The sequence below is a fragment of the Mustelus asterias genome, chromosome 24 (genome assembly GCF_964213995.1).
Source record: "Mustelus asterias chromosome 24, sMusAst1.hap1.1, whole genome shotgun sequence".
Taxonomy (NCBI): domain Eukaryota; kingdom Metazoa; phylum Chordata; class Chondrichthyes; order Carcharhiniformes; family Triakidae; genus Mustelus; species Mustelus asterias.
This window is the reverse complement of record NC_135824.1, coordinates 30,512,510-30,537,148: the sequence shown is the minus strand read 5'-3', so window position 1 is coordinate 30,537,148 and position 24,639 is coordinate 30,512,510. Positions and strand designations below refer to the sequence as shown.

At 47.0% G+C, this 24,639-nt stretch overlaps 1 protein-coding gene across 1 annotated transcript in view; it reads right to left on the bottom strand.

Moving 5' to 3' along the window:
- fkbp16 (FKBP prolyl isomerase 16) overlaps positions 1-21,794 on the bottom strand; it is a 168,558-nt gene extending 146,764 nt beyond the window's left edge. Inside the window, exons 1-3 of the mRNA XM_078241000.1 lie at positions 21,773-21,794; positions 18,884-19,171; positions 8,879-9,048 (exon numbers count right to left, since the gene is read on the bottom strand). Of these exons, the coding sequence (XP_078097126.1) occupies positions 8,879-9,048; positions 18,884-19,171; positions 21,773-21,794 (480 nt within the window). The remainder of the gene's footprint in view (positions 1-8,878; positions 9,049-18,883; positions 19,172-21,772) is intronic.
- Between the last annotated feature and the right edge of the window lie 2,845 nt (positions 21,795-24,639).

Genomic DNA, 24,639 nt, shown 5'->3' with positions numbered 1-24,639 from the left:
AAAGTCAATGGACTCTCTCTCCCGTTGGCCAGTCACCTTCATTTCACCCCACAACATGCCTGATGGTCAGAGAGGGACCTGACATCCAGGTGTTAACACTGGCTTAATATCCCATAGTGCAGAACACCAGTTCAAACTGACCAGTCAAACTTTATTTTAAAGCACAAAATAATACTTGTTTTTATTTCCCAATATATCCCGAATTGAGGTAGAAAATTCGGCACTTCACTTCCAAGTGTGCACTTTTGGTCTCCTTAATTGAGGGAGGATGTTCTTTGCTCTGGAGGGAGTGCAGAGAAGGTTTATCAGACTAAATCCTGGGATGGCAGGACTGACGTATGTGGAGAGAATGAGTCAGTTAGAATTGTGTTCGCTGGTGTTCAAAAGAATGAGGAGGTGATCTCACAGAAACCTATAAAATTCTAACAGGATTGGACAGGATAGATGCAAGAAGGATATTCCTGATGGTGGGGGAGTCCAAAACCAGGGGTCACGGTCTGAGGGTACAGGATAGACCATTTAGGACAGAGATTAGGAGAAATGTCTACACCCAGAGAGTGGTCAGCCTGTGGAATTCGCTACCACAAAAAAGAGTTGAGTCCAAAACATTGTGGGGGCGATTCTCCCAAACAAATTCCAAGTGTCGAATTCATGTAAAAACTGGAGTTTTTTCAGTGGGAATTTCAAAATGATTCTCCCACACTCTGTGCACTGCAGAGTGCACTAGCGTGAATCAGTCCAAAAATCAGGGGACTATTCCCGCTGGAGAAGCCGGCAGCCTAGCACTGTGCGGGCCACTGCGCATGCGCCGATTTGTCAGCGCCAAGATTGGCGCATGCGCAGTGGTCCCTCCCTGCCGGCCTCCAGATTACTGACCAGCTTGGGGAAAGGATGGGAGAATGGGGTTGAGAAACGTATCAGCCATGATTGAATGGCAGAGCCGATTTGATGGGCCGAATGGCCTAATTCGGCTCCTATATCTTATGGTCTTATGATCCCACCCTGCCCCTTAAAACTGATTAAGAACTCTCACAACACCAGGTTAAAGTCCAACAGGTTTATTTGGTAGCAAACGCCACTGGCTTTCGGAGCGCTGCTCCTTCATCAGGTGAGTGGGAGTTCTGTTCACAAACAGGGCACATATAGATACAAACTCAATTTACAAAATAATGCGAGTCTTTACAGGTAATCAAGTCTTAAAGGTACAGACAATGTGAGTGGAGAGAGCGTTAAGCACAGGTTAAAGAGATGTGTATTGTCTCCAGGCAGGACGGTTAGTGAGATTTTGCAAGTCCAGGCAAGTTGTGGGGGTTACAGATAGTGTGACATGAACCCAAGATCCCGGTTGAGGCCATCCTCATGTGTGCGGAACTTGGCTATCAGTTTCTGCTCAGCGACTCAGCGACTCAGCGACTCTGCGCTGTCATGTGTCGTGAAGGCCGCCTTGGAGAATGCTTACCCGAATATCAGAGGCCGAATGCCCGTGACCGCTGAAGTGTTCCCCAATAGGAAGAGAACACTCTTGCCTGGTGATTGTCGAGCGGTGTTCATTCATCCGTTGTCGTAGCGTCTGCATGGTCTCCCCAATGTACCATGCTCCGGGACATCCTTTCCTGCAGCGTATCAGGTAGACAACGTTGGCCGAGTTGCAAGAATATGTACCGCGTGCCTGGTGGATGGTGTTCTCACGTGAGATGATGGCATCCGTGTCGATGATCCGGCACGTCTTGCAGAGGTTGCTGTGGCAGGGTTGTGTGGTGTCGTGGTCACTGTTCTCCTGAAGGCTGGGTAGTTTGCTGCGGCCAATGGTCTGTTTGAGGTTGTGTGGTTGTTTGAACGTTGCAGAGACTGATAGCCAAGTTCCGTACACATGAGGACGGCCTCAACCGGGATCTTGGGTTCATGTCACACTATCTGTAACCCCCACAACTTGCCTGGACTTGCAAAATCTCACTAACTGTCCTGTCTGGAGACAATACACATCTCTTTAACCTGTCCTTAACGCTCTCTCCACTCACATTGTCTGTACCTTTAAGACTTGATTACCTGTAAAGACTCGCATTCCAATCATTATTTTGTAAATTGAGTTTGTGTCTTTATATGCCCTGTTTGTGAACAGAACTCCCACTCACCTGACGAAGGGGCAGTGCTCCGAAAGCGAGTGGCTTTTGCTACCAAATAAACCTGTTGGACTTTAACCTGGTGTTGTGAGACTTCTTACTGTGTTTACCCCAGTCCAACGCCAGCATCTCCACATCCTTAAAACTGATACCATTTACATGCCAGATGAATATTTTTGGGTTATCTTTTATGTTGGTGACCATTTTATTCTCATATTTGCATATTCATACAGTAATTCTATAATAACTCATTGGCTATAAAGTGCCTGAGGGTATAAATGGTGTAACATCAATATTAATCTTCCTTTAGATTTGAATTAGTTCCAGTTAAAGATAGAAAACCTTTCCAACTAATTCCAGAAAATGACCTTCATTGAACAATAGAGATATCCCTTCAGAGAATTGTTATTTCCAGATGTTGTTTGTTGGCAAATTCCAAATGGTGGTCAAAGAACGGATGAGGACAGCTGACAGTATTAGGAACGTGTGCCACAGATTTTATTAATAGAATTATTTTATTTTATTTCCACCTCGATGTAGCCAACATGAATTTCACGAATGGATATCGATTGGAGTCAATCCCTACTGACCGAGAATGCCCTGGAAATGTGCGGAGGGTTAGCCCGAGACCCGCCAAAAATGTTAAACCCATTCTCATTCAGAATCAAATGAATTCCCTTCCTACCTGTACCATTACCTGTTTGCATTTCAGAATGTCCCCTCTTTGCCATATTTATTTTGTACCTCGAATCAGTCGTTGCACGCATTGACGGTTGGTTTAGCGCACTTGGCTGGACACCTGCTTCATGATGCAGAGCGACACCAACAGCATGTGTTCAATTCCTGTACTGGCTGAGTTTATTCGTAAAGGCCCCACCTTCTCAACCTTGCCCCTCACCTGAGGTGTGGTGATCCTCAGATTAAATCACCACCAGTCAGTCTATGGTCATCTGGGACTATGGCAACTTTTAGTTCATATGTTTATAAGATCTAGGAGCAGAATTAGGCCATTCGGCCCATTGGGTCCGCTCCACCATTCGATCATGGCTGATATGCTCCTCATCCCCATTTTCCTGCCTTCTCCCCATAACCCTGCAACCCATTACCAATTAAAAATCTGTCCAACTCCTCCTTCAATTTACTCACAGTCCCAGCATCCACTTTGGGGTAGTGAATTCTACAGATTCACAACCCTTTGGGAGAAGCAGTTTCTCCTCAACTCTGTTTTAAATTTGCTACCCCTTATCCTAAGACTATGCCCTCTCGTCCTAGAATACCCCACAAGAGGAAGCATCCACTACACATCTATTTTATCCACACCTTTATCATCTTGTATTTGATCTCCCCTAATTCCTCTAAATCCCAGCGAGTATGGGCCTAAACTGTTCAATCTCTCTTCATACAACAAACCCCTCATCTCTGGAACCAATCTAGTGAACCCCCTCTGAACTGCTTCCAATGCCACTATATCTTTCCTCAAATAAGGGGACCAAAACTGTGCACAATCCTCCAGGTGCGGCCTCATTGCTTCTTGGAAGTACAGCAGAGAGGGAGAGATTCGCGAGAGGAGTGCTGCGGGTAAGCGCTTTTATTTTTTAACTTACTTTTTCGCGGGTTTTTTTTTAAATATCTAAACCCGGAAGTGGTCGCGCAGGGAGGTCTGGGAGAGAGAGATTTTTTTTTTTCCCCAATAAATTGGAACAGAGAGGAATCCCGATACTCTACACTTGTAGAGTATCCCACCCTCCCTCCTCCTCTAACCTAAAAAAAAAGACCCAGTGAGAGCAGGGCTTTGGAGAAAACAGGAGGAGGAAAGGTAAGTTTAAAATTTTCATTCACTTTTTTTTTCCCTGTGTGTTTAAAGGGGCAATTATGAGTGTGAGGCCAGTATGTTGTTCCCAATGTAGGATGTGGGAGGTCCTGGAGGCTCCTAGCCTCCTGGACGACCATATCTGTGCTGGGTGTGTTGAGCTGCGGTTCCTAAGGGACCATGTTAGGGAACTGGAATTGCAGCTCGAGGACCTTCGCCGGGTCAGGGATAGTGAGGAGGTCATTGACAGGAGCTATCGGCAGGTGGTCACACCGGGACCACGGGAGGAGGGTAACTGGGTAACAGTGAGGAAGGAGAAAGCTCGGTTGATGGTGAGCACCCCGGTGGATGTGCCCCTTAATAATAAGTACTCCTGTCTGAGTACTACTGGGGAGGACAGCCCACCTGGGGGAAGCAGCGGTGGCAGTGTCTCTGGAGCTGAGCCTGGCCCAGTAGTGCAAAAGGGTAAGGAAAGGAGGGTAGTGCTAATTGGGGACTCTACGGTGAGGGGGTCAGATAGGCGTTTTTGCGGACACAGACGGGACTCTCGGATGGTGGTTTGCCTCCCTGGTGCAGGGGTCCGGGATGTCTCTGGTCGAGTCCCAGAAATCCTGAAGGGGGAGGGAGAGGAGCCGAAGGTCGTGATGCATATAGGTACTGCTGACATAGGTAGGAAGAGGGAAGGGGTCATGAAAAGAGAATATAGGGAGTTAGGTAGACAGCTGAGAAAGAGGAATGCAAAGGTAGTAATCTCGGGATTGCTGCCTGTGCCGCGGGAGAGTGAGAACAGGAATCGGTGGAGAATGAATGCGTGGCTGAGGGACTGGAGCAAGGGACAAGGATTTGGGTACTTGGATCATTGGGACCTCTTTAGGGGCAGGTGTGACCTGTTTAAAAAAGACGGGTGGCACTTGAATCCCAGGGGGACCAATATCCTGGCGGGAAGGTTGGCTAAGGCTACTGGAGAGACTTTAAACTAGAAAGGTTGGGGGGAGGGAATCGAAATGAGGGGACTGAGAGCGAGGAGGTTAGCTCGCAAATAGATAAGGAATGTAGACAGGGTAAGAGGGAGGTTAGACGAGTGATGGAGAAGGGAAGTGCTCAGGCTGAAGGTCTGAGATGTGTCTATTTTAATGCCAGGAGTGTAGTGAATAAAGTGGATGAGCTTAGAGCGTGGATTGCTGCTTCGAATTGTGATGTGGTGGCCATTACGGAGACTTGGATGTCTCAGGGACAGGACTGGGTGCTTCAGGTGCCGGGTTTTAGATGTTTCAGGAAGGACAGGGAGGGAGGCAAGAGAGGGGGGGAGTGGCACTGTTGATCAGGGATAGTGTCACGGCTGTAGAGAAGGTGGACGCCGTGGAGGGATTGACTACGGAGTCTCTGTGGGTGGAGGTTAGGAACAGGAAGGGGTCGGTAACTTTGCTGGGTGTTTTCTATAGGCCGCCCAATAGTAACAGAGATGTTGAGGAGCAGATGGGGAAACAGATCCTGGAGAGATGTAGGAATAACAGAGTTGTCGTGATGGGAGATTTTAATTTCCCAAACATAGATTGGAATATCCCTAGGGCTAGGGGTTTGGATGGAGAGGAGTTTGTTAGGTGTGTCCAGGAGAGTTTCCTGACACAGTATGTGGATAAGCCTACTAGAGGAGAGGCTGTACTTGATCTGGTGCTGGCTAATGAACCTGGACAGGTGGAGGATCTCTCGGTGGGTGAGCATCTTGGGGATAGCGATCATAATTCTATCTCCTTCACGATAGCATTGGAAAGAGATAGGATCAGGCAGGCGAGGAAAGTGTTTCTCTGGAGTAAAGGGAAATACAGTGTCATCAGGGAGGAAATTAGACGGGTAAATTGGAAGGAGGCATTCTTGGGGAAAAGTACCGAAGGAAAGTGGAGGATTTTCAAGGAATGTTTGTCTGGAGCTCTGCATGACAACGTTCCGATGAGACAGGGGGGTGTTGGTAGGGTACGGGAACCGTGGTGCACGAAGGTTGTGATGAACCTGGTAAATAAGAAAAGAGAGGCGTACAGAAGGTTCAGAGAGCTAGGAGGTGTTAAGGATTTAGAGGAGTATACGGGATGTAGGAAGGAGCTTAAGAAGGAAATTAGGAGAGCGAGAAGGGGTCATGAGAAGGCCTTGGCGGGTAAGATTAAGGAGAATCCCAAGGCTTTCTACAAATATGTCAAGAGTAAAAGGATGAGATGTGAAGGCATAGGACCCTTAAAAGGTGAAGGGGGAAAAGTTTGTGCGGAACCGTTAGAAATGGCGGAGGTGCTTAATGAATACTTTACCTCGGTATTCACGGTGGAAAGGGATCTGGGTGGTTGTACTGCTGGTTTGCGGTGAACAGAAAGGATCGAGCATGTGGACATAAAGAAAGAGGATGTGTTGGAACTATTGAATGGCATCAAGGTTGGTAAGTCGCCGGGACCGGATGGGATGTACCCCAGGTTACTGTGGGAGGCGAGGGAGGAGATTGCGGAGCCTTTGGCGATGATCTTTGCATCGTCGATGGAGACGGGAGAGGTTCCGGAGGATTGGAGGATTGCAGATGTGGTCCCTATATTCAAGAAAGGGAACAGGGACAGCCCGGGAAATTACCGACCGGTGAGTCTAACCTCAGTGGTTGGTAAGTTGATGGAGAGGATCCTGAGAGACAGGATTTATGATCATCTAGAGAAGTTTAGTATGATCAAAAGTAGTCAGCACGGCTTTGTCAAGGGCAGGTCGTGCCTTACAAGCCTGGTTGAGTTCTTTGAAAATGTGACCAAACACATTGACGAAGGAAGAGCGGTGGATGTGGTCTATATGGACTTCAGCAAGGCGTTCGATAAGGTCCCCCATGCAAGACTTCTTGAGAAAGTGAGAGGGCAGGGGATCCAAGGGGCTGTTGCCTTGTGGATCCAGAACTGGCTTGCCTGCAGAAGGCAGAGAGTGGCTGTGGAGGGGTCTTTCTCTGCATGGAGGTCAGTGACCAGTGGAGTGCCCCAGGGATCTGTTCTGGGACCCTTGCTGTTTGTCATTTTCATAAATGACCTGGATGAGGAAGTGGAGGGATGGGTTGGTAAGTTTGCTGACGACACCAAGGTAGGTGGTGTTGTGGATAGTTTGGAGGGATGTCAGAAGTTGCAGCGAGACATAGATAGAATGCAAGACTGGGCGGAGAAGTGGCAGATGGACTTCAACCCGGATAAGTGTGTAGTGATCCATTTTGGCAGATCCAATGGGATGAAGCAGCAGTATAATATGAAGGGTACCATTCTTAGCAGTGTAGAGGATCAGAAGGACCTTGGGGTCCGGGTCCATCGGACTCTTAAATCGGCCTCTCAGGTGGAAGATGCGGTCAAGAAGGCGTACGGCGTACTAGCCTTCATTAATCGAGGGATTGAGTTTAGGAGTCGGGAGATAATGCTGCAGCTTTATAGGACCCTGGTTAGACCCCACTTGGAGTACTGCGCGCAGTTCTGGTCACCTCATTACAGGAAAGATGTTGAAGCCATTGAAAGGGTGCAGAGGAGATTTACAAGGATGTTGCCTGGATTGGGGGGCATGCCTTATGAGGATAGGTTGAGGGAGCTTGGTCTCTTCTCCCTGGAGAGACGAAGGATGAGAGGTGACCTGATAGAGGTTTACAAGATGTTGAGAGGTCTGGATAGGGTAGACTCTCAGAGGCTATTTCCAAGGGCTGAAATGGTTGCTACGAGAGGACACAGGTTTAAGGTGCTGGGGGGTAGGTACAGAGGAGATGTCAGGGGTAAGTTTTTCACTCAGAGGGTGGTGGGTGAGTGGAATCGGCTGACGTCGGTGGTGGTGGAGGCAAACTCGTTGGGGTCTTTTAAGAGACTTCTGGATGAGTACATGGGATTTAATGGGATTGAGGGCTATAGATAGGCCTAGAGGTAGGGATATGATCAGCGCAACTTGTGGGCCGAAGGGCCTGTTTGTGCTGTGGCTTTCTATGTTCTATGTTCTAATGCCGTGTATAGTTCCTTTAGCTATAAACGCCAACATTCCATTCGCTTTCTTTATTATCTGCTGTATCTGCATGCTAGTTTTCTGTGACTCATGAACGAGGATACCCAGATCCCTCTGTACTTGAGTACCCCGAAGTCTCTCCCCATTTAGATAATATGCCGCCTTCCCATTTTTCCGACCAAAATGCATGACCTCACACTTATCCACATTAAACTCCATCTGCCACATTTTGGCCCACTCTCTTAACCTATCTGTATTCATTTGTAAGGTTCTTATTTCCTCATTGCAACTTACTGTCTCGCCTATTTTTGTGTCATCTACAGATTTGGCTATAGAGCCTTCTATCCCTGTATCCAAGTCATTAATATAAATTGTAAATAGCTGGGACCCAAGGACCGAACCTTGTGGCACCCCACGAGTTACTTCTTACCATCCAGAAATAAACCCATTTATCCCGACTCTCTGTCTTCTGTCCATCAGCCAGAATTCCTGCAGTGCAGAAAGAAGCCATTTGGCCCATCGAGTCTGCACTGACTCTCTGAAAGAGCATTTTACCCACCCCTGCTATCCCCATAACCACACGCGTTGACCATGGCTAATCCACCCAACCTGCACATCTTTGGACACTAATCTTCCCATCCCGCCCGCCACGGGAATCATAGTGGGCTGGACACAGAACAAGCAAATGTCTGTTGATCCTGGGCAGGAATTTCCTTGGGTCAAGCACAGCCGGAAAATCTCACCCTCAGGGACAACTTAGCGTGACCAATCCACCTAAGCTGCACATCTTTGGACTGTGGGAGGAAACTGGAGCACCCGGGGGAAACCCACGCAGACATGGGGAGACTGTGCAAACTCCTTTTACATTAATTGAGTCAATCGAACTGATGCGGGAATGTAGGGTTATGGCAACAAGTGACTGATAGAGTAAAATTGTAAAAATATGAATCATCGAAATGGGGCCAACCTGAATGGCATCACCATCACCAATGACAAAAGTAAGCTTTGGATCTTTGTCTATAATGGTCCCATCTTCCAGCACTCCAAGCAGCTTTATTGTGACTTCTTGTCCTACATCAGGTCTGGTAGCTTGCCCTTGTCCTTCTTTCAGTATCTTTTTCTGAAGCAGCCAATCATCTGTAAATTGAGAGTGTTTTCAATGTTATTGTAATGGGGTTAAAACATGGCCATGCTCAATAAAGATGCAGCTGTACTAACGACACTGGCCAGAATTCTCCCACCTCGCCGGCGACTGGGATTCTCCAGTGCCGCTGCAGTGAATGGAGATTTGGCTGAGTGCCTAATTTTCCGTTCCCGCTGGCAGTGGGGATGGGGAGTGCAGCATCGGAGAATTCTAGCTACTGTCGAGAGAAATGTTCTGCTGATTGACCTAAGTTATACTGCTGATTGCACCTCACACTGACATCAGCACTGAGCGACCAAGGACTAATATTTAACAGGCTACTCGCTCCTGCCTTTGAGAAGAATTAAAAATATATTTACAGAGTCCCCAAGGAATTTAATGCACCCTTGTACAGCGCCGAATGCACGGTTCCCATGAAGTGTCATGTTGGGCTCAAAATATTGGCCGGAATTTTACTGGCCCACCCGCCGTGGGAATTGGAGTGGGCAAGGGGCGGACCATGGAAGCATCTGTTGACCTCGGGCGGGATTTTATAGTTTCGGAACAAGTGAGGCTGTAAATTCCCGTCCATTAACTCTGTTGCTCTCAGATGCTGCCAACACTGCTGAGTTTTTCCAGCACTTTCTGCTTCTATTTTGGGTCATCAGCATCTGCAGTATTTCATTGTAATCTCCTAGAATGTCAGTTACCCTAAAATAGAATATCTTTATCAAACAATCATAGAATCTCGACAGTGCAGAAGAGGCCATTCAGCCCATCATGTCCTCACCGATTCTCTGACAGAGTACATTACCCATGTCCTCTGTCCCACCCTATCCCTGCAACCCCTTACATTTACCATGGCTAATCCATCTAACCTACACATCTTGGGACACTAAGGGGCAATTTTTACCATGGCCAATCCAACTAAACTGCACAACTTTGGACTGCGGGAGGAAACTGGAGCACGTGGAGGAAACCCCGCAGATATGGGAGAATGTGCAAACCCCACACAGGTCATTCAGTGCGAACCTACTCAACTCAACCTGTAACACAGACTACGCTGAGAGACATCCCACTTACCTGACGAAGGAGCAGTGCTCTGAAAGCTAGTGGCTTTTGCTACTAAATAAACCCGTTGGACTTTAACCTGGTGTTGTGAGATTTCTAACTGTGTAAACTCCACACAAACAGTCACCCAATGCCAGAGTTAAACCCTGGTCTCTGGCATTGTGAGACAGCAGTTCTAACCATTGATGTAATCCCAATTGCTGTTTGTAGGAGCTTGCTCTGTGCAAATTGGATATCGCGTCTGTCCCAATGTTAGAACAGCAGATACATTTTGAATGCTCTTTATTGGTTGTAAGATGCTTTGGAACATCCCGAGGTCATGAAAGGTGCTATAAAAATGCAAGTTACGTCTTCTATCTTTCTATCCTACAGCTAGTGCACTCTCCAAGCAGTGTGAGGCACCTTAATCAAAATTTTACATGTAATCTTGTGAGATTGTGTTTCCAATCCTTTGATCTTCTCAAAGTCAGGCGAAACCAGCCTCTTGTAATGTGAAAAAATAGTCCTTGGGAGTGTGGTGACTTGGTGCCCCTTTACTGCTGATGGCAGTGTAAGCTGCAGGCAGCAGTATAACTTGGGTCTTTGCTCAATGGTCACCCATATTTAAAAATCGCGCTCGTGACACTCACTGTCATGTGTCCATTAAAAATTAAGCAACAGAAAACTAAGCAACAAAGCCGTGATCTCCCAACATACATGAGACACATCTCTTATGAATTCTTAGGTGACTATGCTAAGCTGAATCTTTAAATATGCCATCTTGGAGTACCAACTTCAATTTGATGCAAAATCACAAGGAAACCTTGAAGCAGAGACCTTGTGCCTGCCTAAAGACCTAGTAGGCGAACTTATCGGCTCATCATGCCAGTCGATCAGCGTGGTGAGCCGGTAAGATTGGGTGAGAGGTGAAAATTTGGGTTGCTCACGATGTTACCGGCCCCATTCTGCTGGTGTAATCAGCCTTGCACCGGGAGACAATTCCGGGGGTTAGGGGCGATGTCCAGGGGGGTAGTGACAGATCTGCCAGTGCACAGTACACAGTGCACTGGGAGATCGGGATGGATGTGCAATTGCGCCCCTACAGCTCAGCAGCCAGCTTCCCGGCATGAATAGGTCCTGTCCGCTCCCCCCCTGCTGGCGAGAATCACACTGTGCCTCATTTTGTTTTCTCTAAGTGCCATCCAATGGCGTCTGGGAGCTCGCCCAAAAATTGGGTGCAATTCTCTCCTGCTTTCATGCTCAAGCGGCACTTAGAATTTTTTTTTGGTAAGATCAACCCCTAGTCTTAGTCAGATGACTGGACATGCTGAGCAAATGCCTAGTGGCAGCTGGAATGCCTGTAACTGTCATGGTTTTGGATAGATTTTGAAGAACTTTACTCAGAGAGTGGTTGGGGTGTGGAATGGACTGCCTGCAGTGATAGTGGAGTCAGACACTTTAGGAACATTTAAGCGGTTATTGGATAGGCACATGGAGCACACCAGGATGATAGGGAGTGGGATAGCTTGATCTTGGTTTCAGATAAAGCTCGGCACAACATCGTGGGCCGAAGGGCCTGTTCTGTGCTGTACTGTTCTATGTTCTATGTAACTTGCACTTCATGACCTCAGGATGTTCCTCAGTAATTTATAGCCGATGAAGCATTTTTAAAGTGTAGCCACTGTGGGGCTGTTGTAATTCTGTGGGAAATGGTGAAGAAATGCAACCATCCGGCCACATTGGAAGCAGCAACAGCACTTGCATTTATTTATTGTCTTTAATGTGGTAAGACATCTTGAGGCACTTCTCACAACATTGTCAAGTTTGACACTGTAACACATGGAAATATAACAGAATCAGTGAAAAGAAAGCTTGAGCAAAGAGGAGACCAAAGACCAATGCCCCTAACCAGCACGTCTTTCGGACTGTGGGAGGAAACCCACGCAGACACGGGGAGAACGTGCAAACTCCACACAGACAGTGACCCAAGCCGGGAATTGAATCTGGGTCCCTGGTGCTGTGAGGCGGCAGTGCTAACCACTGTGCCACCCCTATGATGAGAGGCTGAGTAAATTGGGATCATGTTCTCTGGAGTTTAGAAGAAGTAGAGGCGATCTGATTGAATTCTATAAAATTCTGAAGGGCTTTGATCGGGTAGACACTGAGAAATTGTTTCCACTGGTTAGGAGATCTAAAATGGGGGGGGTGCACTCTCAGGATAAGGGGCCGATCACTTAGGACTGAGATGAGGAGAAATTCTTTCACTCAAATGGTTGTGAGTCTTTGGAATTCACTTCCCCAAATGTTTGTGGATGCTCCATCATTGAGTACACCTAAGGTTGGGATAGACAGATATTTGGTCTCTCGTGGACTCAAGGGATTATGGCAAGTGCACCCAATGGCTCAGGGATTGGAGATCGGAATAGGCCATTCTGACATGGGACAGAACAGCAAGGAGGAACCTCGGCAGAGGCAACGTCCTGGCCAGGATGAAGCCAGAGGAGCACAGAGAGGGCCTGCAAGGAGCAGAAGGTGCTGTCCCCGACTGCCCAAGTGTCAGCTACCTGCAGATGGCAGAGTGTCAGTCCTGATGAGTTTAGCCAGGACGATGGTCTTGGAGATGTTGGCTATGGTGCACATTGACCTGATGCCTCACAAACCACTTGACAGACCCCTCCCTACCTGTAACATCAAGGTTACCATCGCCCTGAATATTAATCATCCAAGTCAGTCCATGGAACAGCTGAGGATCCAGGTGGCATTTCGCAGTCAGCAACTCATCATGACACCAGATAGGTCAAGGATGCCCAATTCCAGAGGGTGAAGGAATACATCCATTTTGGCACAGAGGGACCAGTGCAAGCACAGAGGGCATTGACCTCTGCCACCATCGACAGATTCCTCCAGGTCATTGACTGGACTCGCATGGGCCTGCTGGGCCAGCCAGCCAGATTCAAGAGCAGAAAAAGCTTCACCCATGGAATGTCCAGCTGGTTTGCGACCACAGCAAGCACGTCTTGCAGGTCTTCTCTTGGTTCCCAGGCAGCTGTCGTGATTCCTTCATCCTATCAGTGTGCCAGATGCCATATCTCTTCAGACCAACAGTCAAGCTCTGTGGTGGCTGCTGGGGGAGGTGGGTTATCCCCTGAAGAGGTGACCTCCATCCAACACCCAGAGATCATAGAATCATAGAATCCCTACAGTACAGAAGGAGGCCATTTGGCCCATCGAATCTGCACCGACCACAATCCCACCCAGGCCCTACCCCCAGATCCCTACATATTTTACCCACTCATCCCTCTAACCTACGCATCTCAGGACACTAAGGGCAATTTTTTTAGCATGGCCAATCAACCTAACCTGCACATCTTTGGACTGTGGGTGGAAACCGGAGCACCCGGAGGAAACCCACGCAGACATGGGGAGAATGTGCAGACTCCACACAGACAGTGACCCAAGCCGGGAATCGAACAGGCACCGTAACCAGAGCCATTGATGAACATGAGCCTGCACAAAGCAGGCCCGTAGGCATGTTGAAGATGGTCTTCCTTTGCCGTAACCAGTTGGGTTCTGCCCTCCCGTGTGTCTCAGCATGATGTGGAGATGTTGGACTGGGGTGAGCACAGTAAGAAACGTCACAACACCAGGTTAAAGCCCAATAGGTTTATTTGGAATAATCACCAGCTTTCAGAGCGCTGCTCTTCATCAGGTGAGTGGAGCTATTCACACAGGGGGACAATTCACGCCTCTTTAACCTATGATTCCCCCTCTCTCATCGCACACTGTTTGTACCTTTAAAGATTTGATTACCTGTAAAGACTCTTATTCCAACCATGCTTCAATCTGTAATTATCTTGTAATTGTGTCTTTGCCTATATATGCTGTGTTTGTGAACTAACCTCTCCACTCACCTGATGAAGGAGCAGCGCTCCGAAAGCTCATGATTCCAAATAAACCTGTTGGACTTTAACCTGTTGTTGTGCGACTTCTTACTGTGTCTCAGCAGGTTGAGAGGATGTTCCCTTTAGTAGGAAAAACTAGAACCAGAGGGCACAACCTCAGGCTAAAGAGACAATCCTTTAAAACAGAGATGAGGAGGAATTCTTCAGCCAGAGTGATGAATCTGTGGAACTCTTTGCCGCAGAAGGCTGTGGAGGCCAGATCATTGAGTGTCTTTAAGACAGAGATAGATAGGTTCTTGATTAATAAGGGGATCAGGGATTACGGGGAAAAGGCAGGAGAATGGGGATGAGAAAAATATCAGCCATGATTGAATGGCAGAGCAGACTCGATGGGCCGAGTGGCCTAATTCTGCTTCTATGTCTTATGGTCTTATGGTCTTACCCATATTGTGATATTCTGCTGCACGCTCCACAAAACGTCTATTCAAAAGGGCCTGGAGCGGAATGATGATTAGGGAATGATACACCATCCTTCTCAGAGGATGAAGGGGAGGAGGAAGAAGAGGAGAACCAAGGGGGAACTGAAGAGGAGTCTGGCTTCTATACATTGCAGAGAGTCTTCTGAGACCATCGCAGCTGTCAAAGCATTCGGCAAGCTGACGTAACCACAAGGGCAACGCCAATGCGCCAACACTTCGCCTGAGTGACTCCCCCGAACTTGTCAGGTGACTCCCAATATGGAAATTAATTCATCTAAACCCTACAGTGCAGAAGGAGGCCATTCGGCCCATCAAGTCTGCACCAACAACAATCCTACCCAGGCCCTATCCCCGTCACCCCACATATTTACCCCACTAATCCCTCAAACCTACGCATCCCGGTACACTGAGGGAGAATTTAGCATGGCCAATCAAACTAACCGGCACATCTTTGGACTGTGGGAGGAAACTGGAGCACCCGGAGGAAACCCACACAGACACAGGGAGAACATGCAAACTCCACACAGACAATGAACCCAAGCCGGGAATCGAACCCAGGTCCCTGGAGTTGTGAGGCAGCAGTGCTAACCACTGTGCCACCATGCCGCCCCAAATAATAATTGGGACAAGATTGCCAACCACCGCACATCTGCATTATCCCATCTCCACCCACAAGCGTTGATCATGGGGTCTCCAGTGTCACCATCACCCTCTCTCACAGAGTCGGCACCCACAACAAGTCCATGACGCTACCCCCTGCTCAACTCTTCCCCCCCACCTTCAACGTTCATTTCCACCACAAACCTTGAATACACAGATGTCTGAGCGATCCCATCAAACAATATTTTGCTCACAATTAGAATCAATGAAAATACAAATATCACCCAGGCGACTCATCAAGTGTAACAAATGGTATGGTGCCTTGTGCTTATGTCCACTCCCACACAGTGCGCCCCCTGTGGGGCTGAGGATGAGGTGCAGGCGGCCTGCTCCACTGTAACTGCAGCTGACTCTGTTATCCACATGGCCTCTATTGTCGTCATGGAGGTGCTCGCAAGGTGTCGCTGCAACAGGGATGGTTCCTGAGTTGAAGGTGCTGAGGAGATGAGGGATGATGCCAGTGTCCCCAGAGGGGCAGAGCCTCCAGCAGCCTATCTGACTGCCTCAGCCATTCCATGGTGACATTGATTGTTGGATGGGGCCACTGGCTGTGATGCAGCTGGCTGCTCCTTGCATCCCTGTGCCATCCCTGTGCCATCTATGACCAGCTGTGTTAGGAATGGGTTAACTGCAACCTTCCGCTTTAGGCCCAATTTGTATGTTAATTGTTTAATAGTACTCACTGGGATATATAAAGGAGTTACAGGTGGCACTGGATGTTGGCTGTGTGTATGTGGAGTTGTAAAAGAGAATAAAGTGAGTTTGTGAAGAAACTGGACTCGCATCATCTTTTATTACTGGACTGCAACTGAGAGACTCAATAACTGAACATTCCATAGAACAGAGAATCACGCTCCTTCTGAGCATGTCATCATGTGGGTTCTATAGCCACTCATCCCAGCCATCACATTGATCATTTGAATTGTTGGTTAGCTCAGTTGGATGGGTGGCTGGTTGTGATGCAGAGCAATGCCAACAATGCGGACTCAATCCCTGTACCAGCCAAGGTTATTCATGCAGGACCACCTTGCCAAGCTTGCCCCTCAGCTGAGGTGTGGGGACCCTCCACCAGCAATGTTGAAGATTGTGTTCCTGGAGAGTGCTGCATCTGGAAGGTGATGCAATTTTTAGCAGGACAGGGTGGGGGTGGTTGTTGGAACTTGCAACCAATTAAGTGCCTGTTAAGCCAATTGTGGAGTCAACCAAACGGCCTCACTGGGCCAGTTTGGGTTTTTCCATCGGCAGGGATCGGGAGCCCCCAGTGTCAGGTCAGGTCAGTCTGGCGTGCACACAGCATGGAGACATCATAGAATCCTACAGTGCAGAAGGAAGCCATTTGGCCCATCGAGTCCGCACCGACCACAATCCCACCCAGGCCCTATCAATGTAATGCAATGCATTGACCCTAGCGAGTGCTCCTGACATTAAGGGACAATTTAGCATGGCCAATCAACCAAACCCACTCATGGTCATCTGGGGCTATGGCAACTTTACCTTACCTTTTTTTTACCTATGTTCACTCAGGGTGGTACTGCAAACAGCTTGGTGTGTGTGAGTGTGTGCGTGTGTGTGTGCGTGTATGCTTGTGTGTGTGTGCGTGTGTACGTGAGTGATTTTAACTTAACCTGCTTAGCACAAAATGAACGGATCATGTACAATATTAATTTTACACACAAACAATTTTACTCTTCATTCGAGTCAATGAAAGTTGCCTCCCCACCTGAAGCTTGGGGTTTGCCATTCTGCTGGGTTACGTCAAATTGCCCTCTATAGATTTCCACTCCTCCCTCAGCGAGGAAGTGTTTGGCTGCTGGAAGGGGCCTGGGAACCATACTCTCAGTCTCTGCTTTATTGTGGCCATGGGAGAAGATTAAATGAAGGATTGGATCGCCTCAAAAACAAGTTAACATGCAATTTGATGAAAAAACTAAACGAAAACATCACGCTGAACACAGGCTAATGTCTGTCCACTGAAGACAGGGCTCCAGCATGACTGAGGGAATGGGTGGCACTGACTGGCTTAATCTCCGGGTGGTAAGGGAAACAATGTGAAAATTGAGCGACAGATTGAACAATTAACCCGTGCCTTTCCTGACTGTATTGTCGCCCCTTGTTACCCACAATCAGTGAAAGTAGGAAAAATCTGGCACTTTTCCTGTCTTAACGCTGCTGACAGATCATAATTGCTTGTCTCTCCAAGCGCAGAGGATATCTTAACCTGCATCTGTTAGAATCAATTAATATCACACTAAACATGACAATCGCTGTCGCTCAGAGAGTTTTCACTCCAATAATTTGCAGTATTTTTGCCATCAGAACTGTTTGGAATCCAATGTTACAAGTTTATTTATTTTTGTTTAGTGTCATGAGTAGGCTTGCATTAACACTGCAATGAAGTTACCGTGAAAATCCCCTAGTTGCCACACTCCGGTGCCTGTTCGGGTACACTGAGGGGGAATTTAGCATGGCCAATGCACCTAAAACGTCTTTTGGATTGTGGGAGGAAACCGGAGCACCCGGAGGAAACCCACACAGACACAGGGAGAACGTGCAAACTCCATACAGACAGTGACCCAAGCCGGGAATCGAACCCGGGTCACTGGCGCTGTGAGGCAGCAGTGCTAACCACTGTGCCACCGTGTTCCCATACTGATTAATTGCTTTTTATATAATTTCCAGAGAAATAAACATGATTGCAAAAGTTAATGTTTTGTTATTAAATTAGCCCTCTTATTCAAAAATAATCTTCTGATAGACAAGGGGCTTAAATCCTAAAAAACAGTTTTTAAAGTGGAGGAAAGATGATGGCCGGAACTCGACCACCTCGCCATCATGGAATCAGTGCGGGTGAGGGTCCGAGAACGGAAATCTCCGTTGACCTCGGGCAGGAATTTCCGGTCTCGCCGGAGTGAGGACGTAAAATCCCACCTAACAAGTCTTTAATCGTTTTGGTTTTAAAATACTTGTTCTGACTTTAATGCATTCTCCCATCAACAATTAGAATAACTGCATAATCTTTTGTATTTTTTTATTGGTATCACAAGTAGGCTGACATTAACACTGCAATGAAGTTACTAAAAAATCTCCAAGTCACCAAACTCCGGTGCCTGTTCAGGTACACGAAGGAAGAATTTAGCACGGCCAATGTGCCTAACCAGCACATCATAGAAATCATAGAAACTCTACAGTGCAGAAGGAGGCCATTCGGCCCATCGAGTCTGCACCGACCACAATCCCACCCAGGCCCTACCCCCACATATTTACCCGCTAATCCCGCTAACCTCAGGACTCTAAGAGGCAATTTTTAACCTGGCCAATCAACCTAACCCGCACGTCTTTGGACTGTGGGAGGAAACCGGAGCACCCGGAGGAAACCCACGCAGACACGGGGAGAACGTGCAGACTCCACACAAACAGTGATCCAAACCGGGAATTGAACCCGAGTCCTAGCGCTGTGAGGCAGCAGTGCTAACCACTGTGCCATCCATGCCATGTACTTGGACCTGGATGCCTTTATACGATTGTGCAGTTTATTGCTAATATAATGACTATTTCTAATTCTACATCAAAGTTAAAGTAACGACTCAACAGGTCAAAGGGCCAGTACTTGCCTGTGATGCCAATCCAACTCTCAGAGTGACAAGTATTCATAAAAGTGCTGACACAACATTCTCCCAGGCCGTCGATCTCAAAAAATGGAGTCTGTAGATCAGAAGCTCTTATTGTCTCTGGAGGCAGCTGGAACCTGACAGCTTTACCGAGGCCGGGAACTTTGTCCAGCTTTGTTTGTTCTGCCTCCTCGGCACCCACAGATCCCACGATGGGCTCGCTAATGTTTTCCAAAGCTGCCTCGTCGACATTTTCTGCTCCTTGGACCGTTTCTGCTCCCGGCCTTGGGCGCTGCTTATCCATTTCAGAGACCAAGGCCTCGCCATCTGGACAGGCCTCGGGTTGTGCATCGCACTCAGCCCCTTCGCTACCTGCCCAATTAACCGGCCGCTTTTTATCCTCTTCCACTTCTGCCGGAGTCTCGCCATCTGGACTGGCTGACGGATGTGCAGAATGCAAAAACATTTCAGTGCGATTAACTGAGTCCTCCTTAGTTTTAAAAAAAAACAGTTGCTGGTTTGTCGAGTCTTTTTTGGAGGATATTGCTGAACTGAACAATCTCTCAGGCACCGTCAATCCATCAGTCCATGAACTAAAGCTGTACAATGTGAGATACCATAGACTTTAACTAACTACTTCAACGGACAGTCCAGCATTGCTACAGCAAAACAAATACAGGCCAAAATGAACAGCTAAAGTGATGTTCCAAACGCACCAAACACTGTCAGTAGAAAGTCTGTGAAGATAATCTCTGTAGATTAAATCGACAAAATCCTGCAAAGTGTCAGTCAAAACCAATTAATTATCGAGTTCTCCCATGATTCCTTTGATTTTTAAAGAACTACTTCAGCTAAAAATAATTGCAAAACAATACAAAAACGGGGACTCAAAGACGCTAGCTGTTTCTCTGATATTTCCCAGAGTTGCTACAGAACCCTAATTTTCCTGACGCTCTGGAACTAAGCAACACTTCCCAGTCATTCTCACTGCAGAGATCTGTGAGCTTGTTCTATATTTATACCTGCTCCGTTAACAATGCTAGCTGTACCTCTGACAGAGTCTCAGCAATAAATTCTTTCAAGTATTTTGGGATATGGTGTGTTTTTGTTCTTGTGTCCATGCCCTGCTTTCCAACTGGATGGCTAAAACCCAGCCTGAAATGGGCCCTTGGGGTGTCACTGAAACCTTTTGTGCTGTTGCAGTGCGGGTGCAGCGAGCCACTGAAGGACTCTAGGTGGATTAGGCCCCGGTCCGTGGCTCAACTCATCAGAAACCTATTTCTCAGAGAGGTCCTTAAACAGGCATTCACTCTCTCTCTGCTATTAGCGGGGGTGGTGGAGGGGGAGGAGCCTAAATGCCTGTCTTCGATGGCCTTTTTGCTGTTCTGTTCTTCTTGTCAATTGCAAGCATACCAATTATATGACAAGGTTAAGTAGGACATGGTTTGGGCAGGCACAGTGGTTAGCACTGCTGCCTCACAGCGCCAGGGACCCGGGTTCAATTCCAGCCTCGGGTGACTGTCTGTGTGGGGTTTGCACGTTCTCCCCGTGTCTGCGTGGGTTTCCTCCGGGTGCTCCTGCAGTCCAAAGATGTGCGGGTTAGGTTGATTGGCCATGCTAAATTGCCCCTTAGTGTCAGAGGGTTAGCAGGGTAAATAAGTGGGGTTATGGGGATAGGGCCTGGGTGGGATTGTGATCAGTGCAAACTCGATGGGTCAAATGGCCTCCTTCTGCACTGTAGGGATTCTATGATTCTAACAATAATGTGGGTTCTTTATCTGAAGATAAGACTATATCCATATAACGGTAAGAGTGAAGCGTAAACACATCTGGCCAGTATGACTGCTGCTCCATTCTGTCTACAGATTTATGGGATTATACATCACATCCTGATTCGTTTTGGATCATGACGGACAGCAGTTTAAAATACGCCTCACTTAAAGGTACATGTACATCACAACACTTGGGGTGCCTAAAAACGGATCCAATGGATTTAGCACAGGCCAGAACACAAACTGACCTACATTAATCCTTGCTTGAATTCTCACGGGGGATTAATGTAGGATTTTCATACATTTTGCCTCATGAGTAAATTAATTCTTTGGTTGTGAACATCACTGGTGAGGCCAACATTTATTGTTCATCCCTAATTGGAGAAGGTGGTGGTGAGTTGCCTTCATGAACCGCTACAGACCATGTGACATTAGTACACTTGCAGTACTTTTTATTCTGTAGCGGTTTGATGCAACTGAGTAGAAGACTGGGCAATTTCAGAGAGCAATGAAGAGTTAACCACATTCTGTAGGCCAGACCAAGTAAGGATGGCAGATTTTCCCTCAGATGTCAATGAAATGTGCAAATTCAAAGAAGAAGAAGCACTTGCGTCACCTATACACTCTTTGCGCAAACGGATTTACAGGGAAAAAACCGTGTATCTGCAATTAACCCATAGGAAAAACTGAATACAAAGCAGTCTGTGTGCTATACTGCCTAACCTGCGATCATGCCTATATTAGTCAACTGTGGTGTAGTGGGCAGAATCAAAGAGTCACCAAATTCCACTTATGAGAAGTGACAGTTAATTATTTTGGTTTCAAAGTGTTACCTTTTCATTCTTGAAAAGAAACAGGATGATATGATTAAAGGCGTTTAAAATATGTTTCTTGCTTGCTAGTTTTCTCCCACTCTTCTTATCCAAGTTCATGAAACATGCAGCAGACCAATCAACATGCTTTGCCAAGGGGACAATTGCTCCCTGTTCCTAATTCTTATTCACCAGTCCTTAGCCCAACAGCACCATTCCTGTCTTACTTTGTATTTTTTGTTTACCGTTTCATGTTAATGAGTTCAAACCATGTTCACAAGGAATGCTGAGGTCTGCTTTGGACTTGGTTGGCACAAGACCTTCACATCCTATGGGGTAAAAGTGATAACTCAAATAAATGGTCTGTAACTGGTTTCAATATGTAGGATTTGGATCAGTGTCATGCATCGGGGTTACATGACCTGTGGGGTGGCCTCCAGTTCCATCCACCTTACTTCTGCCATATTCCTCAGTCATGGTTTGCCAGAGTTTTCCATGCCTCTCTCCCCGTCTGCCATCAACGTTCCTTCTAGACCCATTCCAGGCTTGTTCCATTATCATTCCTTCTGTCACTCACTCCTGCATCCTTCCCTTCACACTATCACAGATGTCTGTCTTTCATTCTTTTTCTCCCCCCATCCTCCACTCTTCCCTGATTGTTTCCTTAAAAGCAGCTCATTTTAAGAACATAAGAACATAAGAAATAGGTGCAGGAGTAGGCCATCTGGCCCTTCGAGCCTGCCCCACCATTCAACAAGATCATGGCTGATCTGAAGCGAATCAGTTCCACTTACCCGCCTGCTCCCCATATCCCCTAATTCCCTTATCGATCAGAAAACTATCTACCCGTGATTTAAACATATTCAACGAGGAAGCCTCCACCACTTCAATGGGCAGAGAATTCCAGAGATTCACTTTATTTATTTAGTTTATTTATTGGTGTCACAAGTAGGCTGACATTAACACTGCAATGAAGTTACTGTGAAAATCCCCTAGTCGCCACACTCTGGCACCTGTTCAGTAACACTGAGGGAGAATTCAGCGTGGCCAATGCACCTAACCAGCGCATCTTTCAGACTGTGGGAGGAAACCGGAGCACCCAGAGGAAACCCACACAGACACGGGGAGAATGTACAGACTCCGCACAGACAGCGACCCAAGCCGGTACTCGAACCGGGGTCCCTGGAGCTGTGAGGCAGCAGTGCTAACCACTGTGCCACCGTGCCGCTCATATCTCTAACCTCTCCCAGTTCTGATGAAGGGTTAAGGACGGGGAATGTCACCTCTGTTTCTGCCTGCACAGTTGTCGCCTGACTTGCTGAGTGTTTCCGGCATTTTCTCTTTTCAGTTAATGTGTCATTTATTTGGCAGAAACTCAGGCATTTTCTGAAATCCAAATGCTGACCATAAATGATTATTACAAAAAAAAATTGCTTTCATCTAATTTCAGAAATTTCTATATTAATAGAAATACATCTTAACCTCAGAAAGAATTTTCAATTAACCTATGACGCTGTTACCTCACAAAAGCCTCACTGCAAATTAAACAATTCATGGTTGCACCAGCTTTATGCTGCATTAAAATCTTTTCTTTAATTCATTCTTACGACATGGGCGTCGCTGGCTGGCCAGCATTTATTGCCCATCCCTAGTTGCCCTTGAGAAGGTGATTACGAGCTGCCGCCTTGAATCGCTGCAGTCCACGTGCTGTGGGTCGACCCACAATGCCGTTAGGGAGGGAATTCCAGGATTTTGACCCAGCGACTGCGAAGGAACGGCGATAAATTTCCAAGTCAGGGTGGTGAGTGACTTGGAGGGGAACTTGCAGGTGGTGGTGCTCCCAAGCATCTGCTGCACTTGTCCTTCCAGATGGAAGTGGTCGTGGGTTTGGAAGGTGCTGAATAAGGATCTTTGGTGAATTGCTGCAGTGCATCTTGTAGATAGTCCGCACTGCTGCTACTGAGCGTCGGTGGTGGAGGGAGTGGATGTTTGTAGATGTGGTGCCAATCAAGCGGGCAATAAATTCACCAGCGAATCATTTTTGTAAAATTGTGTTAGTCTGTGGCTTATTTCCTCATAAGAATGGCACCCTTAAATCTTATACATAAACTCTAGTAAGTAAACATCTCCTTAACTTTTGGATTCTTGTTCTCCACATTAAAGACATAGGCCGGAATTTTACCACCCCGCACGCCACGGGAATCGGAATGGGCGAGGGGCAGACTATGGGAAGATCCATTGACCTCGGGTGGGATTTTACGGTTTCGGGACGAACGAGGCCATAAACCCCATCTACATACTCTCAAATATCATAATTAGTGCTACATGGTAGTTTACATCCACCCAACTGGACCTCGGTTGAACAACGCACATATAATAGTTGCACCTCCGGTAAAGCAGCACTCCTTCAGTACTGAACTAAATTAACACCTCAAATATGCTGACTCTGGAATGAGACTTGAGCCCATGACCTTTTGACTCCGAAGTCAGATTGCTATCAATCTAGCTTATCTGTAAAGTTTCCAACCTTTGCTTAAACCTCTATGTCAAACCACAAAGCCAGTGTATCGTTTTTATCTAAAATAATATACAGCAGAAGAGGCAAAATAACCATCAGAAGTTGAATACTCAACTTAAATTCTAACGTGCTAAGCATGAGGACATCAGGTTTGCACATACTCTGACTGAAATGGTAATCTGCAAAGGGTATTTAAGGGAAATCAAGAACCACAGAGAGCCTAAGTTCAGATTTCTGCCAAAGTGGAAACATTTATTGGCATTAAGTTCAATTCTCTTTGCTGCTTCTAACAAAAAGTAATTTGTGCTATTTTTTTATCACACACACACACCATACAGCAAGTTCCTTTGACCATTAGGGAGGGGGATGACATAGTGGTATTATCGCTAGACTATTAATCCAGAAAATCAGCTAATGTTCTGAGGACCCGGGTTCGAATCCCGCCATGGCAGAAGGTGGAATTTGGAATCAATAAAAAAAAATTTGGAATTAACAATCTACTGATGACCATGAAACCATTGCCGATTGTTGGAAAAACCCATCTGGTTCACTAATGCCCTTTAGGGAAGGAAATCTATTCTTACCTGGACTGGCCTACATATGACTTCAGAGCCACAGCAATGTGATTCACTCTCAACTGCCCTCACGCAACTAGGGGTGGGCAATAAATGCTGGCCAGCCAGTGACACCCATATGCCATGAATGAATAAAACAAATTAGATGGAAGGTGGATTTGCCATGCTAAATTGGTCATTAGTGTCCCAAGATGTGTCGGTTAGGGCGATTAGCGGATAAATAGGTGGG